The sequence below is a fragment of the Homarus americanus genome, unplaced genomic scaffold, assembly GCF_018991925.1.
Source record: "Homarus americanus isolate GMGI-L3 unplaced genomic scaffold, GMGI_Hamer_2.0 scaffold25827, whole genome shotgun sequence".
NCBI lineage: Eukaryota > Metazoa > Arthropoda > Malacostraca > Decapoda > Nephropidae > Homarus > Homarus americanus.
Genome location: NW_024738300.1, coordinates 11612464 through 11629687, shown reverse-complemented (window position 1 = coordinate 11629687; position 17224 = coordinate 11612464). Strand labels below are relative to the sequence as shown.

Here is a 17224-nt window from a genome sequence, read left to right as displayed (position 1 = left end):
ATGTAAATATACAATGCAAGTATACAGTTGACCACTTCATCACCAAAGCCTCTAGACTCAATACAGGTTAATACAGTACACTAAAGGTAATCAAGTGACCAGGTACCCAACACACCTTCTGGGCTTGCCTCTCCTCTGGTCTGTTATAATCTGGGTGTTTTTTGTTTTTTTCCAGGGCGACATTGTAAGTCTATTTTATTAAACTTACCTCACACACGGCAGACCACACACTGGCTGAACAAGGTCGACACTCACTGTAAAAATAAAAAATAAAGCATTTACCTCTTAATATCGACTGAGAGGAAAAAAAGATCAAGTTTCAGACATCGGCATCTATATAACTGTACCTGGCGAGTCTTCAGGTGTTGTGTTGACCAGTGATGGTAATTAACTGTATCTAGCACTTAACCTAACCTAACCTACCATACCCCGAGAGAGAGATAGAGAAGATGAGTAATGGTGTAGTGGTAAATATCAAAGTAAGGCCTTAACACCAGTGGACAACCTTCACCACCTGTACACACCTGATGAGTGAGCTAGTCACATGTAGACCTGCTCAGTTCACCATGTAAATATACAATGCAAGTATACAGTTGACCACTTCATCACCAAAGCCTCTAGACTCAATACAGGTTAATACAGTACACTAAAGGTAATCAAGTGACCAGGTACCCAACACACCTTCTGGGCTTGCCTCTCCTCTGGTCTGTTATAATCTGGGTGTTTTTTGTTTTTTTCCAGGGCGACATTGTAAGTCTATTTTATTAAACTTACCTCACACACGGCAGACCCCACACTGGCTGAACAAGGTCGACACTCACTGTAAAAATAAAAAATAAAGCATTTACCTCTTAATATCGACTGAGAGGAAAAAAAGATCAAGTTTCAGACATCGGCATCTATATAACTGTACCTGGCGAGTCTTCAGGTGTTGTGTTGACCAGTGATGGTAATTAACTGTATCTAGCACTTAACCTAACCTAACCTACCATACCCCGAGAGAGAGATAGAGAGAGAGAGAGATAGTAACGTTAAGAGTAACTGTCGCTGGTGTAGTGTAAATATCAAAGTAAGGCCTTAACACCAGTGGACAACCTTCACCTGTACACACCTGATGAGTGAGCTAGTCAGGTCTCTCTCTCTCTCTCTCTCTCTCTCTCTCTCTCTCTCTCTCTCTCTCTCTCTCTGTGTCTGTCTGTCTGTCTGTCTGTCTGTCTGTCTGTCTGTCTGTCTGTCTCTCTCTGTCCCTGTCTCTCTCCCTGTCTCTCTCTCTCTCCTTCTCTGTCTGTCTCTCTGTCTCTCTCTCTCCCTCTCCCTGTCCCTCTCTGTCTGTGTGTCTCTCTCTCTCTGTCTCTCTCTCTCTCTCTGCCAGGTTAGTGCAGTGATCTATTACTGTACGTATCTGTTTATCAGTATTAAATAAGTTTGAGTGTTCGTCAGTCAGTATAGTGTTTGAGTGTATGTCAGTCAGTATAGTGTTTGAGTGTATGTCAGTCAGTATAGTGTTTGAGTGTATGTCAGTCAGTATAGTGTTTGAGTGTATGTCAGTCATTATAGTGTTTGAGTGTATGTCAGTCAGTATAGTGTTTGAGTGTATGTCAGTCAGTATAGTGTTTGAGTGTATGTCAGTCAGTATAGTGTTTGAGTGTATGTCAGTCAGTATAGTGTTTGAGTGTATGTCAGTCAGTATAGTGTTTGAGTGTATGTCAGTCAGTATAGTGTTTGAGTGTATGTCAGTCAGTATAGTGTTTGAGTGTTTGTCAGTCAGTATAGTGTTTGAGTGTTTGTCAGTCAGTATAGTGTTTGAGTGTATGTCAGTCAGTATAGTGTTTGAGTGTTTGTCAGTCAGTATAGTGTTTGAGTGTATGTCAGTCAGTATAGTGTTTGAGTGTATGTCAGTCAGTATAGTGTTTGAGTTATGTCAGTCAGTATAGTGTTTTGTAGTCAGTCAGTATAGTGTTTGAGTGTATGTCAGTCAGTATAGTGTTTGAGTGTTTGTCAGTCAGTATAGTGTTTGAGTGTGTCAGTCAGTATAGTGTTTGAGTGTATGTCAGTCAGTATAGTGTTTGAGTGTTTGTCAGTCAGTATAGTGTTTGAGTGTGTCAGTCAGTATAGTGTTTGAGTGTTTGTCAGTCAGTATAGTGTTTGAGTGTATGTCAGTCAGTATAGTGTTTGAGTGTATGTCAGTCAGTATAGTGTTTGAGTGTATGTCAGTCAGTATAAAATGAGTGTACCTGTCAACATAAAATAAGTACATGACTGTCTCAGTTTAAAAGAAGAATGTCAGTAAGTTAGCATATTGTGTCTGTCTGTCGGTCTGTCAGCATAAATTGAATATAACTCCGTCAGCATAAGATAAATAATGTCTATATGTCAGCATGACCAGTATATATCAGTCAGAGTGTTAGCATGATCAGAATTAATGGTATGTCAGTCAGAGCAACACAGGTCAACACAAGGTCAACATCTTCCCAGTTAACAGAGACAGGGGCTGTTCATGACAACCAGTGACCTTGTGGTAAAGGTCACGACCATCTGCACGTTAGGTTAGGAGATATGCACCACTTCCTAGGCTAACAGTTGTTACTGAATATAATAAGAATGGAGGGAAGTGATCACCTGGATAAACACTCATATAGACATAGAAAGTTGCAATAAATGGGGGAAAATTATGGGGGTCAAGTTTGTGCTGTTGTAAAGGATCTGTTCGCTTACTTGTGTCAAATTTAATTACATTTGACGGCGCTATGGTTGAGAGTTTTGCACATCTGTAAATGGCACTGCTTGTAGGGTATCTGATGCTGGTTCTGTCTCCCATGCTTTCTTGGTTATCAATCAGGCTAAGAATTGACAGTGCAGGTAAACAAACAATGTACAGTCCCCTTCACTAGTGAGTTTACAGGGGCTCGTCAGGTTGTGTGCAGTGTGGCAGACCCTGTGTTTGTTTGCATTCGATAGAAGGAAACTGGCAATAGTAAACATATTATGGAATCAATGTAAAACAATATTAAAACAAATATCTCAATGATAATGATTTGTGGAATGTTTATATGACGAACCCCTGTAAACACACTAGTGAAGGGGACTGTACCTTGGCTAAATGGCGAGTCCCTGTAAACGCACTAGTGAAGGGGACTGTACCTTGGGTATATGACGAGTCCCCTGTAAACACACTAGTGAAGGGGACTGTACCTTGGCTATATGGCGAGTCCCTGTAAACGCACTAGTGAAGGGGACTGTACCTTGGCTATATGACGAGTCCCCTGTAAACATACTAGTGAAGGGACTGTACCTTGGCTATATGGCGAGTCCCTGTAAACGCACTAGTGAAGGGGACTGTAAATACTATGACCTTGGCATACTACGAGCCTGTACCGGTAGTGGAAGTCCCTGTAAACACTAGTGAAGGGGACTGTACCTTGGCTAAATGGCGAGTCCCTGTAAACGCACTAGTGAAGGGGACTGTACCTTGGGTATATGACGAGTCCCCTGTAAACACACTAGTGAAGGGGACTGTACCTTGGCTATATGGCGAGTCCCTGTAAACGCACTAGTGAAGGGGACTGTACCTTGGCTATATGACGAGTCCCCTGTAAACATACTAGTGAAGCGGACTGTACCTTGGCTATATGGCGAGTCCCTGTAAACGCACTAGTGAAGGGGACTGTACCTTGGCTATATGACGAGTCCCCTGTAAACGCAATAGTGAAGGGGACTATACATAGACAGTACAGGTAAACAATAAGGCATTTAAATAAAAAATAGATGACAAATCCACCAGACGCTTATTTCCAGTAGAGCGCTGCTAATAAGTGAACTAATACACTTAAAGTAGTTAAGTGTTGTTAAATCCACTTATAAGCTTAGGGTAGAGTGTCAGGGTCTAAAGTTTACTTATATTTTTTGGTCCTCACTTTCAAATCTTGTCTGAGACTTTGATTAAGAAAATTACAGTTTCTAATTATTTTTTGCACGTCTTCTCATTCTTCCTGTTCTGGTGGTGTTTCCTTGGTGAGAGAGAGGGGGGGGGAGAGAGAGACTGCCAACACTAGTAGAGAAAGAGAGAGGGGTATGTAATCAGGTAGGCAAGAAGGAGAGAGTGAGGGAGTGAGGGAGGGAGAGAGGGATAGAGACATGTAGGCAGTGGTGGTGGTGGTAGTAGTGGTGAAGGTCGGTATATAAGGAAGGGTCGCGGGAATCAAAGGCTCACTCTGCCGCGGTCGCAAGAAGCGTCAAGACATGAGAGGTGTATCTGTGTGAGTATAATCAAACATCCGTACCCACTTTTATACCCACGAACATACCCAGACCATACCCACTACCACCCACACTATGGCTTTAACATTACCATCACTAAATGTTGAATTCATTACCATTTATTGAAAACTAATCGTGGTAATTTTAACACATCTGGGATAATCGTCTCATGCTGCTTCATGCCGTTTGTGTCTTTTGCAAGAATTACGTGAATTTCTTATTTTTTTCTATATATACTTTCATCGGCGTGTTAACATTTTTTGTTTAAGTTTATTGAAAGATTATAGTGAGTGTTTAGTGTTGTGTTGTGTTGTGTTAAGGATGTCGTTCTCTTATGGAGAAATATCTAAGCAATGCCCAAGGTTACCTGTGTGTGTGTGGGTACCTGTAAGCAATATCCCTTTACCTGTCCACCACACACACACACACACACACACACACACACACACACACACCTAACAATTAACTATCCCCTATAACTCATATTAAATACACCTGTACAATTAAGGTAGAGTCTCAGTGTACCTCCGACGCCATAGTTAACACAGTCTCTCCACTAAACCTATAACTTGCAGTAACTGTACATAATTCTCCCATAACTAAGATAAATTATATGACACAAAACCTAAAATTAATATTATAACCGTAGTTGTTATTGTTGTTTCCGCACTTCAGTTGTAGGGGGTTTTGATGAACAAGTTACTAGAGAGACCGTCAGCCAGGCTCTGATTGGCTGGAGCGAATGACTATACCTAACTAACTAACTAGCTAATTAATTAAACTTGACTCTTAAATAGTTTGGTTATATTAGATTAAGTTAGTTTAGGTTAAATTGATCCCATGAAGATTAACCTAACCCCAGTTTATTTCACCTAATGTTAACTTAACCTAACCTAACCCCCCAAGGCAGAGTTAAGGTGTTGAATCATCAGGTGTCAAATCTTTACGTGGGATCCGGTTATGTTAAATTCAGTTAGGTTGAGGTTGAATTAGATAAAGTTAAATTAGATTATGGCAGATTAAGTCAGGTTAGGTTACTGTTAGGGTAGGGTAGGTTAATGTTGGATTAGGTTAAGTTAACATTTAGGTTAGGTTAAGTTAAGATGACTGGTGTAATCTGCTAATAGAATCATGGTGTCACAACCTCTAATCATTCAGAGTGTGGATGACGCTCTCTCTCTAGCCACGTGCTACCGTAACTAGATACAGTGTGTATTTCTCGTGTTGCAGTCACTGGAGTAAAGAACGTACGTACGTACACACACACACACACACACACACACACACACACACACACACACATAAAATCAACTCTCTCTCTCTCTCTCTCTCTGCCTTGGATGACCTCGGTTGATCAATAAGTGACTGGAAAGTAAAAGGCAGAATAGTTGGGTACAAGACTTGGTGACCTGGGGACTTGGTGACCTAGGTTGACCCGTGACCGATAAACTGAACAAGTCCTGACAGTTATGTGACCCAGGGGTAGGACAAGGTAACTGGTAGGGTGGGGGGGGGAGGTGGCAAATTGCAGTTAACACCAGTTACTTTTACAACATTCACTCCATACCAGTCAGGTCACTTCAAGACGTTCACTTGATGCCAGTTACTATACGTTCACTTAAGCCCCCCCCCTCTCTCTCTCTCTCTCCTCCCAGTCATATTTCCAAACAGGACAGCTCTTAATTACTCCAGGTGAAATAGTCCCCAGTTCTAATAGCTCCCGGTTCTAATAGCTCCCGGTTCTAATAGCTCCCGGTTCTAATAGCCCCCAGTTCTAATAGGTTCCATCCTTATTAGCAGTGACACCAATTACCACAGGAAACTATTACGAAACCTTATTAGCACTGAGACCTATTAAATGTTAACCCATGTGAACAAATACCTTTCTGTAGATCCTGGGTGACGGAGTGGGTAACGCAGTGGGTGAAGGAGTGGATGAAGGAGTGGATGAAGGAGTGGGTGAAGGAGTGGATGAAGGAGTGGGTGAAGGAGTGGGTGAAGGAGTGGGTGAAGGAGTGGGTGACGGAGTGGGTGAAGGAGTGGGTGAAGGAGTGGATGAATGAGTGGGTGAAGGAGTGGATGAATGAGTGGGTGAAGGAGTGGGTTAGGGAAGGGGTTCACATCACAATTACTCCACCAGATGACCTCGCAATGACCTGATATACTTTCCAGGTGGTGGTATTGTTGACATTTAACGTCCAGGTGGCAGTAATCAGATCACCTGTAAGGGAGACCAAAAAAAATATATTAATAATAATGATAATATTTTAGTTGTGTTGTAAAATGATGAGGAGGTGATTTGGGTTGCTCTTGACATCTTGTGAGGAACTATTGTACATATGTCAGTGGTTAAGTTAGGTTACGTCTAGGTTAGGACTAGGTTAGGTTAGGTTACGTCTAGGTTAGGTGTAGGTTAGGTTACGTCTAGGTTACGTCTAGGTTAAGTTATACAACGTTTATTTAGGTAACATGAGGTTAGATTATATTTGGTTAGGTTACATTAGGTTGTATTTGGTTAGTTTAGGTTACATGTTGGTGACCTTTTATCGATGAAGGTCAGTGCTAAGTGGCGTGAGGGCAAAAGGTCACCAGCCATAGTAATCTTAGAGAGAAATTAAAGAGCTTGAATTATGTACTTGAAACACACTTGATAAAAGACACTTGAAAAACACACTTACACTTCTGTGATTTTATTATTTTATATATTTCTTGATACTTGCAAGGAAAATGAAGGTTTTGAGTTAAAGAAAATGTGTCCTGATTTGAGTGTGTGTGTGTGTGTGTGTGTGTGTGTGTGTGTGTGTGTGTGTGTGTCCACCACCCTCACTCACTCCTGCCCACCACCCCCACTTATTCCTACCCACCATCCCACTCACTCCTATCCACCACTAACCCACTCTTCTGTCCTTCGTACACCTCTAACCTTCAATTCTTCATCTATCACTCACTTCCCGATCATCAATTACCTTCAACCTTTCAATCATCAACTCCGGGCTACCAGTTTAGTCGTCTTGTACCTGAGAGAGAGAGAGAGAGAGAGAGAGAGAGAGAGAGAGAGAGAGAGAGAGAGAGAGAGAGAGAGAGAGAGAGAGAGGACAAGCGACACACCTTGCCACACTCCGCTACCACAAGGTCAAGCGAGGCGGTACACAAGGGGGTGAGACCATAACAGGCATATGTCGCTCACGTCTTGCTTGCTAGATGTTTTAACCTTAAGATCTTCAACAAAAACTTCTTCCTTCCCTCCCTCTCTCCCTCCTTGGTTCCTTCCAGCGTTTCCTATCTCCTTCCCTCCAGTCCTTCCTCCTACCAGCCCTTCTTTCCTTCCTCCCTCCCCCTCTCCTCGACACCTTCCAGTTCTCTTTCTTTCCCCTTCCACACCTCCCTCCCGCAACCCTCCCCTACCTCCCACCAACCCTCCATATCCTCCAGTTCCCCCCCACAACCCTCCCTCCTCCAGCCCCCCTCCCACAACCCTCCCTCCCTACCTCCCACCTCCCTCCTTCTCCCCAGTTCCTCCCACAACCCCTCCCTCCTCCAATCCCCCTCCACAACCCTCCCTCCCACCAACCCTCCTTCTCCTCCAGTTCCCACTCCCACAACCCTCTCCCTCTCCTCCTCCAGTTCCCCTCCTCCTCCTCTTACCTCCCAACCCTCCTTCTCCACCAGTTCCCCTCCCACAACCCTCCCTCCTCCACTCCTACCTCCCACCAACCCTCCTTCTCCTCCAGTTCCCCCTCCCACAACCCTCTCCCTCTCCTCCTCCAGTTCTCCCTCCCACCATCGCCTCCCTCACCTCCTACACCCCCCCCCACCCGTCAACCAAGGCCTACGACTTAACAGGAAACTAACTCAACTTAAGAACAAGAATGTGCTTGACTAAACGGTTCGAGTTATTAATCTCAGGCATTTAAATAACATTGTTGGGGTTATTTAAATACCATTGTTGTGATTTAAATAAGTTTGTTGTGGTGATTTAAATGCGTTTGTTGTGGTGATTTAAATGCGTTTGTTGTGATGATTTAAATGCGTTTGTTGCGGTGATTTAAATACAACTGGAGCCTATTACAATTGGAACCTATTACAACTCGAGCTTATTACAACTGGGGAAATAGTGTATAAGAATTGTGTAATAACAGGTCCCGTGGTCTGGTTTGGTCTGCGGCAACAGTAAAAGTATTACAGTGCATGAAAGGGCTAAAACCAGGTCAGTGACAAGTGTATGTGAGGTTAGGTTAGGTTAGATTAAGTTAGGTTTGGTTAGATTAAGTTAGGTAAGCTGAAGTTCGATTAGACTGAGTTACATCAGGTTAAATGAGGTTAAGTTAGGTTAAATTAGGTACTATAACACCAGTTAACACCCTAGAACCGGTTAACTCTGGGGGGGGGGGTGTCAAAGTCAACCAGTCTTACCGATTCGATCGTGTCTGTTCCCGGTACAGTACCTTAAAGTCTAGTACCTGGCCCGGTAATTTAACTTCCCGGTACACGTGTTATTTATTTATTTATTTATTTATTATTTAACCAGTTTATTATTTCGCCAATTTTCAGTAAACAACAACAACAGTAATAATAATAATAATAATAATAATAATAATAATAATAATAATAATAATAATAATAATAATAACGATAATAACAACAACAACAATAAACTAACCAGTCACCCAAGAATAAAACAATGAAATAAAATACAAAAATTCCTATCATAAAACACAAACTCACATGGGTCAGTCAGCTCCATATCTGCTTTACTTAACACTCACTCACGTACGATAGTTTTGACCTTTCGCAGCCAGACGTACGACCAACCTAACCTAACCCAACACACAAGCTTTCATCACTAGTCCATAATCCACTGTGATAAATTCTCTCTCTCTTTTTTATAACGTAAGGAATGAACGCATATCACGGTCGAGTCTCAGCGTAATTTAGGTCGCCATCTTGCCCGCGGTAGAGACTGGACTTAGATAAATAGAGTTGATTTATTTATATGTGTTAAAGGAAATTTATTGAGGGAATTTATGGGCGGTGGGGGTAGTAGTGGTGGGGGTAGTGGGTAGGTGGTGGGGGGGTGGGTAGGGTGGGGGTAGTGGGTGGTGGTAGGTGATGGTGGTAAGTGGTGGTGGTAGTGGGGAGGTGGTGGTGGGTGTGATGGGGTAGTGGGTGGTGGTGGTGGGTGGATGGTGGTAGGTGATGGGGGTAGTGGTGGTGGGTGGGTGGTGGTAGGTGATGGTGGAAGTGGTACTGGTAGTGGTGGTAGGTGGTAAGTGGTGGTGGGTGGGTGGGTGGTGGTGGTGGGTGGATGGTGGTAGGTGATGGGGGTAGTGGTGGTGGGTGGGTGGTGGTAGGTGATGGTGGTAAGAAGTGGTACTGGTAGGTGGTGGTAGGTGGTAAGAAGTGGTAGTGAGTTCCGGCTCTACCTAGCTCACCTTGGCATATGACCCTCCAACTCTCCCCACTCTCTCTCCCTCCCTCATCTCTCATTCTCTCCTCACTTATCCTCTTCCTCTTCATGCATCTTTATCAGCCTCTCTCTCTCTCTCTCTTCTCCCACCTTCTCTTACATTCTGCCAGCTACTTTCACCTGTCTCTCCCACTCATTTACCCCCCTCCCTCCCTTCCCTCCTCTTCCACCTGACCTCTCTACTTCTCTCCTCTCCTCCCCTATTTCCCTCTCCCCTCACATCAATGTAGTAATTAAAACTGCAACCACTACTACTACTACTACTACTATTATTATTATTACTAGAAATAAAACACTTTCCATCCTCACTTTCCACAGTTCTACCGACATAATAATAACTGGTTCACGTAGACATTACAAAGAGTTTACGAAATGTGATAAATCTGATGAGTGTCGTCTCTCTCTGGCTAATACAGTATATATCTGCCTCTTGAAACGGTAACACCATCTGAGCCTTGACATTTGAGGCGTCCAACTGACAGACAATAACGGTCTGTGAACAAAAGGAATTCTAACTGACGTAATTAAATGTAAAACTGATTAAGCGGGAAAGATATTGTAAACAGATCAAGAAGATAAAAGTATAAAGTAATTTTAACGGAAATTAAAATAATAAACTTTGACCAAGAGGATAAAAGTAAAAGTAGATAAAGTTTAATATCGTCGTGGCCACTTTACTGTACACTGACATTCTGAAGCCCGCCACACTTGCAGCTACCAGTGTATATCATGGTTCTTCCTATAATACATCAAGGTCTTTCCTGTCACCTTAATGATCTCGTTAACACCACAGTCTCTCCCCGCCCTCCCCCACCCGCCTCCTAGAAACACGATGCATGTTCTAGCCTCCTGAACTGTAACTCTTCCCAGTACATTCTTATACGTTAGAATGTTGAAAGTATTTTATATTCGTGGAGCTTAAGTTAGGTTAAGTTAGGTTTGGCTGGTTTAAGTTAAGTTAGATTAAGTTAAGTTAGATTTGGCTGGATTAAGTTAAGTTAGATTAAGTTAGGTTAGGTTTGGCTGGATTAAGTTAAGTTAGATTAAGTTAGGTTAGGTTTCGATACTGCTATTTTTCCCCTCGATAAAATTTAAGGTTGACAATCAACTCTCTACCTGCCACAACCTGACCCCGGCCACAGTTAGTACATCACCCTGGGGGAGTCTCTTCCATTTAATATAGCTCACATCCGGGTCCCCAAGGCCTCCTTCCCACACCACGCCCTTTAGATGATCATGCAGACAGTCCAAGTCACACAGCCTACACGAGACCTACTCCAGGACACAACCCACATAAGGACTAACACACACACACACACACACACACACATTTGTTTTGTTTTTTGTTTTTTTTCAAGAAAGTAGAATCATAATACTTGTTCTTGTCATTTATAATCGTTAACTGGAGACACAAGACAAGACTGTAGTCGACCATGACATCTTGATATGCTCATTACCTGTACAGTCTTTTCTCAACTAATCTGGAGACGTCAACAGTGAGTGGGCAGACTAGACACAGCTGTCACCTGACCTTATTAAACACCTGTACACACAAACACGAAATTAATATGTAACGATTTCTCCATCTATGTATCTATCTATCTATACTTTTCTCCCACTGAAAATAGGGTCGTGTGTGTTAAAGGCGTTTTTAGTGAACCTACGGAGTTAAAATGGTTAAATCCGTATTCTACCAACTCCAAAAACACACACACACACCATAAACAACATCGTGACGCCAGATTTCAACCCCCTGAAATGCTTGTTCCCTTAAAGGTGAAAGGTATGCCTCAAGGAACCTAGCAGCCAATGGGTCTTGCATCAGAAGGAACAAAGAAACAAGTCATGAACGTAATACCGTAAATATTTGCACCAACACGGTATAACGGCTGACAAATACAGGTTGTACCATAAATCAACTGACCCATGACAAATACAGTGTGTTCGTAAATATCCACATCTATTTTATAACTTAATTAATACGCTCAGTTAAAGGGACCCTCAATAATTTTTACGCTCATCGTACGGTTTTTTTCGTGCAAACTCGAATTCCATTAAATAAAAAAAAATAAAAAGTTAGATGCGTAATACAAACTCCGTAATTAAAAAAGTTACAATTACTTTACGTAGTTTTCATCACTATGTATAAATAGACAATCACATATGGACAAGCACTGGGCAGACCAAGATGCCTTCGTTTAGTACAGTACAATATATAAGTAATAACGATACTGAGGAGAGCAACAGGGAAGGGAGAGTGAGGTGGTGAGGGAAGAGAAGTCTAGACAGGGGACCCGACTCACCCTGCCCTGCCCTGCCCTGCCCTGCCCTGCCCCGCCCCGCCCCGCCCCGCCCCGCCCCGCCCCGCCCACCATCCATCCCTCAGGGTCACTCTATCATTGTACAGTATAAGGAAAATGTGTCTAAGTTGTCGTGTGTCCGTGTCTCGGCATTAGACCTAGATAGATAGATATATAGATAGATAGATAGATGGAGATAGATATGTATATAGATAGATAGATAAAAATTTGACACTGATGATATATAGAAAAACTAATTTTTGGCCCATTGAGGTAGACCAGTCTTTGACGAGGCGAACGATGTCTAACCTAACCTAACCTAACCTGAGAGATAAACTTGTCAGATCTGTACTGGGAATGGGTTGGTTATCTTGGGTTGAATTGGCTTACTATTTAGCTATTATATATCATTGTTTGTATACCTGCACTGTCTAGATGCAATGTATACCTGGATTGTTTATATACATGGTGAATTGTATACCTGCACTGTCTACATACATGGTGGACTGTATATCACTGTCTATCTATCTGACGTCACTAATCCGGGAGCCAAGTATATCCTGAACACATATCCCCTCCCCTCCAATAAATTCTAATTAACTGTAAACGGCAATATTCAAAAAAGCCCAGTTACTGTACATGACGTGGCATAGTCCACTTCCGTCAAGGATATCCAGAACAATCCAACGGCGGCGCGGGCGGTAGGGAATAAAAACAAGGAGTGGAGAGTAGGAGAGTCGGTACCCTGGATAATCTGGCCCGGTACTTGACGACACGATGGGACAGCTACTGGGCGCCAGACTCTTATGTGCAGAGCCGTGGCTTAATTCAATACACTAACTTAGAACTATACTTGTAGGTCTATAACTATCACTTAATTCTACGTAATAACACAAGTAGATCTGGAATTTGTATACTAATGTTCAAAGTCGTGACCGAATTCAATAAGATAAAACTAACTGAAAATATCCTAACTTACTTACTTTCTCTCGGTAATAACTGAAGCAATATTCCAGAGTGATTATTTTGTGGTGGTGACGGTGGGAGAGAACAGCCTAGTGACAGCCAGACAGTAAGGTTATGTGGTCAGGTGTCATGAGTTTGTTGCAGCTCAATTAATGATAAACGTGCCTACACTGATTTCTCTCATTGGCTTGCGCATCAGCCAATCAGTCGTCGTCATTCTATCCTAAAGCTAAGAGATAGCTGGGTTATGCTCAAAGCTGTGTCGTCATTCTATGCTAAAGCTAAGAGATCGCTAGGTTATGCTCAGAGCGCCCCCATTTTAACCCAACTGTAAATTGATGCTTAACTTTACTGGTGAGAAAGTGAAGGCCGTCAAGTACAGTGCTGCTGGTCACGCTGCCCCATTGTGTATATATATAAAAAAAAAGATTAATCCCGCCGGTTCCACTTTCACTTTAAATAAACGTGTGTTATCATCCTTATTGCAGCTGTCAATAGTGATCTTCCGGGAGTTCTGTCAGGTTAATAATAATCCCACCATGAAGCAGTAACAAAAATAACGATAATAATAATAATAATAATAATAATAATAATAATAATAATAACAACAGCAATAATAATAATAATAATAATAATAAACCTTTCTAAAACTCTCATATTTTCATCACCAATGAAAGTATCTTAAAAAAATATAACCCACTCGAAACTACATATTTATACGTATTTTATTATCTTCTTCCATGACAGACAAATTACTTACAACACGTGATGGTATTTTGGGAGGTATTTTGTGAAGGTATTTGAGGAGATATTTTGATCAGTATTTTGGGAGGTATTTTAGGTATTTTGGGAGGTATTATGGGAGGTATTTTGGGAGGTATTTTGTGATATTACAGCAACAATTTCAGTAAGAACATTTACAGTCTGTTGAGTCAGTCACCTGTGTATGTAGGTATATTATGCCGACTCATCTGATGACTCGTGTGTGCACATTTATGATGTACAGTGAGGATACGTTCATGGTGTACACAGTGAAGAGAAGAAACGTTCACGGTGTACACAGTGAGGGTAGGAAACGTTCATGGTGTACACAGTGAAGAGAAGAAACGTTCATGGTGTACACAGTGAGGGTAGGAAACGTTCATGGTGTACACAGTGAAGAGAAGAAACGTTCATTGTGTACACAGTGAAGAGGAGAGGAAACGTTCATGGTGTACACAGTGAAGAGGAAACGTTCATGGTGTACACAGTGAAGAGGAGGAAACGTTCATGGTGTACACAGTGAAGAAAAGAAACGTTCGTGGTGTACACAGTGAAGAAAAGAAACGTTCATGGTGTACACAGTGAAGAGAGGAAACGTTCATGGTGTGCACAGTGGAGAAGAAACATTCATGGTGTACACAGTGAAGAGAAGAAACGTTCATGGTGTACACAGAGGAGAGGAAACGTTCATGGTGTACACAGTGAAATTAGTGTACACAGTGAGGAGAGGAAACGTTCATGGTGTACACAGTGAAAGAAGAAACGTTCATGGTGTACACAGTGAGGAGGAAACGTTCATGGTGTACACAGTGAGGAGAGGAAACGTTCATGGTGTACATAGTGAAGAGAAGAAACGTTCATGGTGTACACAGTGAGGAGAGGAAACGTTCATGGTGTACACAGTGAGGAGAGGAAACGTTCATGGTGTACACAGTGAAGAGGAAACGTTCATGGTGTACACAGTGAAGAGGAAACGTTCATGATGTACACAGTGAAGAGAGGAAAAGTTCATGGTGTACACGGTGAAGAGAGGAAACATTCATGGTGTACACAGTGAGGAGAGGAAACGTTCATGATGTACACAGTGAAGAGAGGAAACATTCATGGTGTACACAGTGAGGAGAGGAAACATTCATGGTGTACACAGTGAAGAGAGGAAACGTTCATGGTGTACACGGTGAAGAGAGGAAACATTCATGGTGTACACAGTGAAGAGAAGAAACGTTCATGGTGTACACAATGAGAGGAAACATTCATGGTGTACACAGTGAGGAGAGGAAACGTTCATGGTGTACACAGTGAAGAGAGGAAACATTCATGGTGTACACAGTGAAGAGGAGGAAACGTTCATGGGTTCGATGGCTCAGTGTTCGGGATTCAGTGTTCGGGGGGTTCAGTGGTTCAGTGTTCGGGGGGTTCAGTGGTTCAGTGTTCGAGGGTTCAGTGTTCGAGGGTTCAGTGTTCGAGGGTTCAGTGTTCGAGGGTTCAGTGTTCACGGGTTCAGTGTTCGGGTGTTCAGTGTTCGGGGGGTTTCAGTCAGTGGTCAGTGTTTGGGGACAGGAGTAGTGTTCAGAGCTGGGCGTAATTTCCTCTAACATTCTCACCAAATTTACTTCACATCATTAACTTTCAGAGACGTGACTACCTTCCCCATGAGTCGACGAGATGTAGACTATTACCTAAAATTATCACGAGTGCGTTAGCTGGACCTACTGATCCTTCACACGATGCCAACCAAGTTATTCTAATCCCACCAACCAAATCTAACCATGCAATTTTAACCAATCACTAAGCAATTAAATCAATCCAACCAACCTATTTTAACCAACCAGAGGCGAACCAAAGCAATCTTAGTATCAAGCTAATTTTCAGACTATATGATTCAACCACATCTAACCTAACCTAACTTAATTGAAGAATCTAAGGGGGTCGGGTGAAGTGAGAGGGGGTGGAGTGGGAAATGAGAAGGAGAGGCGGACAGGGAGGAGTATGGGTAGTGAGGGTGGAGTAGGAAGTGAGAGGGGATGAGTAGAAAGTGAGAAGGGATGAGTAGAAAGTGAGAGGGGAAGGAGTATGGGTAGAGAGGAGGGGGGGGCAGGGAAGGTGAGAAGGGATAGGAAGTGAAAGGGGAAGGAAGTGAAAGGGGGAGAAGTAGGGGAAGGGGAAGGGAGGAAGAGAAAGGGGAGGTAAGAGGTTAGGGGGAGGAGGAGGAGAGGAAATAAATCCACTTGAATACCATATCAGGTTTCAATGGGTAATTTTTCTCCATTTAATAATTTTTTTTGGGGGGGGGGGAGGGGGGTGCCATGACATATCAAATTCACTTTTTTTGTTTTTTTTAGCCTTTAACTCTATACAATATCAAAAAGACACTTCTGAAAATATTATATGTTGTAGTAGATTTCCCCCCTACAAACTCTGTTTGTCGCGGCGTAGCCGACCCCACGAATTCCCCAGTGTATGCCTCGTGGTCTAGGTCAACCAGCGCCACCCACGGAGCGGGGGTCAACTACTAAGCCACGCCAACCCCCGCTATTTAAGACCTGACCTCATGGTGATCTGTCTCTTTCTACCTACACCAACCAGCCAGCAACACCTCCTCCTCCTCCGCCTGCCTGGCGGCCCTCGCTCCCGCCGGAGAGCATGGCGACCCACAAGCTGTCCTTCTCTGAGCATCCTCACCAACCAGCTCTCTCTACATCACGCTTGTAACCATGCTGCCTTCCCAGCACCAAGCTGCATTGTACATCCAATACAACATGTATACATGAGAGCACATTGTGAGTTTCCTTTCTCCAACCCATCCTGAGTGTGAACACAAACATCCCATACCCCACAAATGGTGACCCGCGGAGTGATTCGCACTCACACAGGATGGAGGAGAAACTGATCACGCTCCCAGTCTTCAAGCAACATGGAAGACTGGCTTATCCACACAGAAGCAGCTCTCATCGGTTCTACAACTACTGTCTCTACACCGCAGGTTAGACACCCTAGAGCAGCACTGCTTCTCTAAGCAGACACCAGCTCCTCTTCCTGCCCCAAGCACCACGTCCTACCGACCCCAGCACACCCGTCCTGCCTCAGACGCCGCCCCCGGCCCAGCAGTAACCCCTGCCGCCCCTGATGCGGCCCCTGCTCCTGATGCGGACCAACACACCCGTCCTGCCTCAGACGCCGACCCCGGCCCAGCAGTACCCCCTGCCGCTTCTCCTGACGCGGCCCCTGTTCCTGAGTGCGGACCCACACACCCCTCTTTTCTCCCTCAGGTACTCCCTGCTAATGTCCTGCACCCTGCTGCTGTCGTGGACCCAGCTGCTGTCACGAGCCCCCATCCGCTTCTGCTGACGCAGCCCCTGCTCCTGACCCAGGCCCACACACCCCAGAAGGCGCATCTGACGACTCTGTACCTGCCGTGAGGGAAGCACAACATTCATCGCCTCCACACACCCTTTTTCTCCCTCTCTACTCC

At 43.5% G+C, this 17224-nt stretch overlaps 1 protein-coding gene across 2 annotated transcripts in view; it reads left to right on the top strand.

Moving 5' to 3' along the window:
• Nucleotides 1-4150: 4150 nt before the first annotated feature.
• LOC121873869 (mucin-2-like) overlaps nucleotides 4151-17224 on the top strand; it is a 32847-nt gene continuing 19773 nt past the window's right edge. For both annotated transcript variants that reach the window (XM_042377699.1, XM_042377698.1), the window contains exon 1: nucleotides 4151-4256. In XM_042377699.1, the coding sequence (XP_042233633.1) occupies nucleotides 4240-4256 (17 nt within the window). In that variant the 5' untranslated portion in view covers nucleotides 4151-4239. The remainder of the gene's footprint in view (nucleotides 4257-17224) is intronic.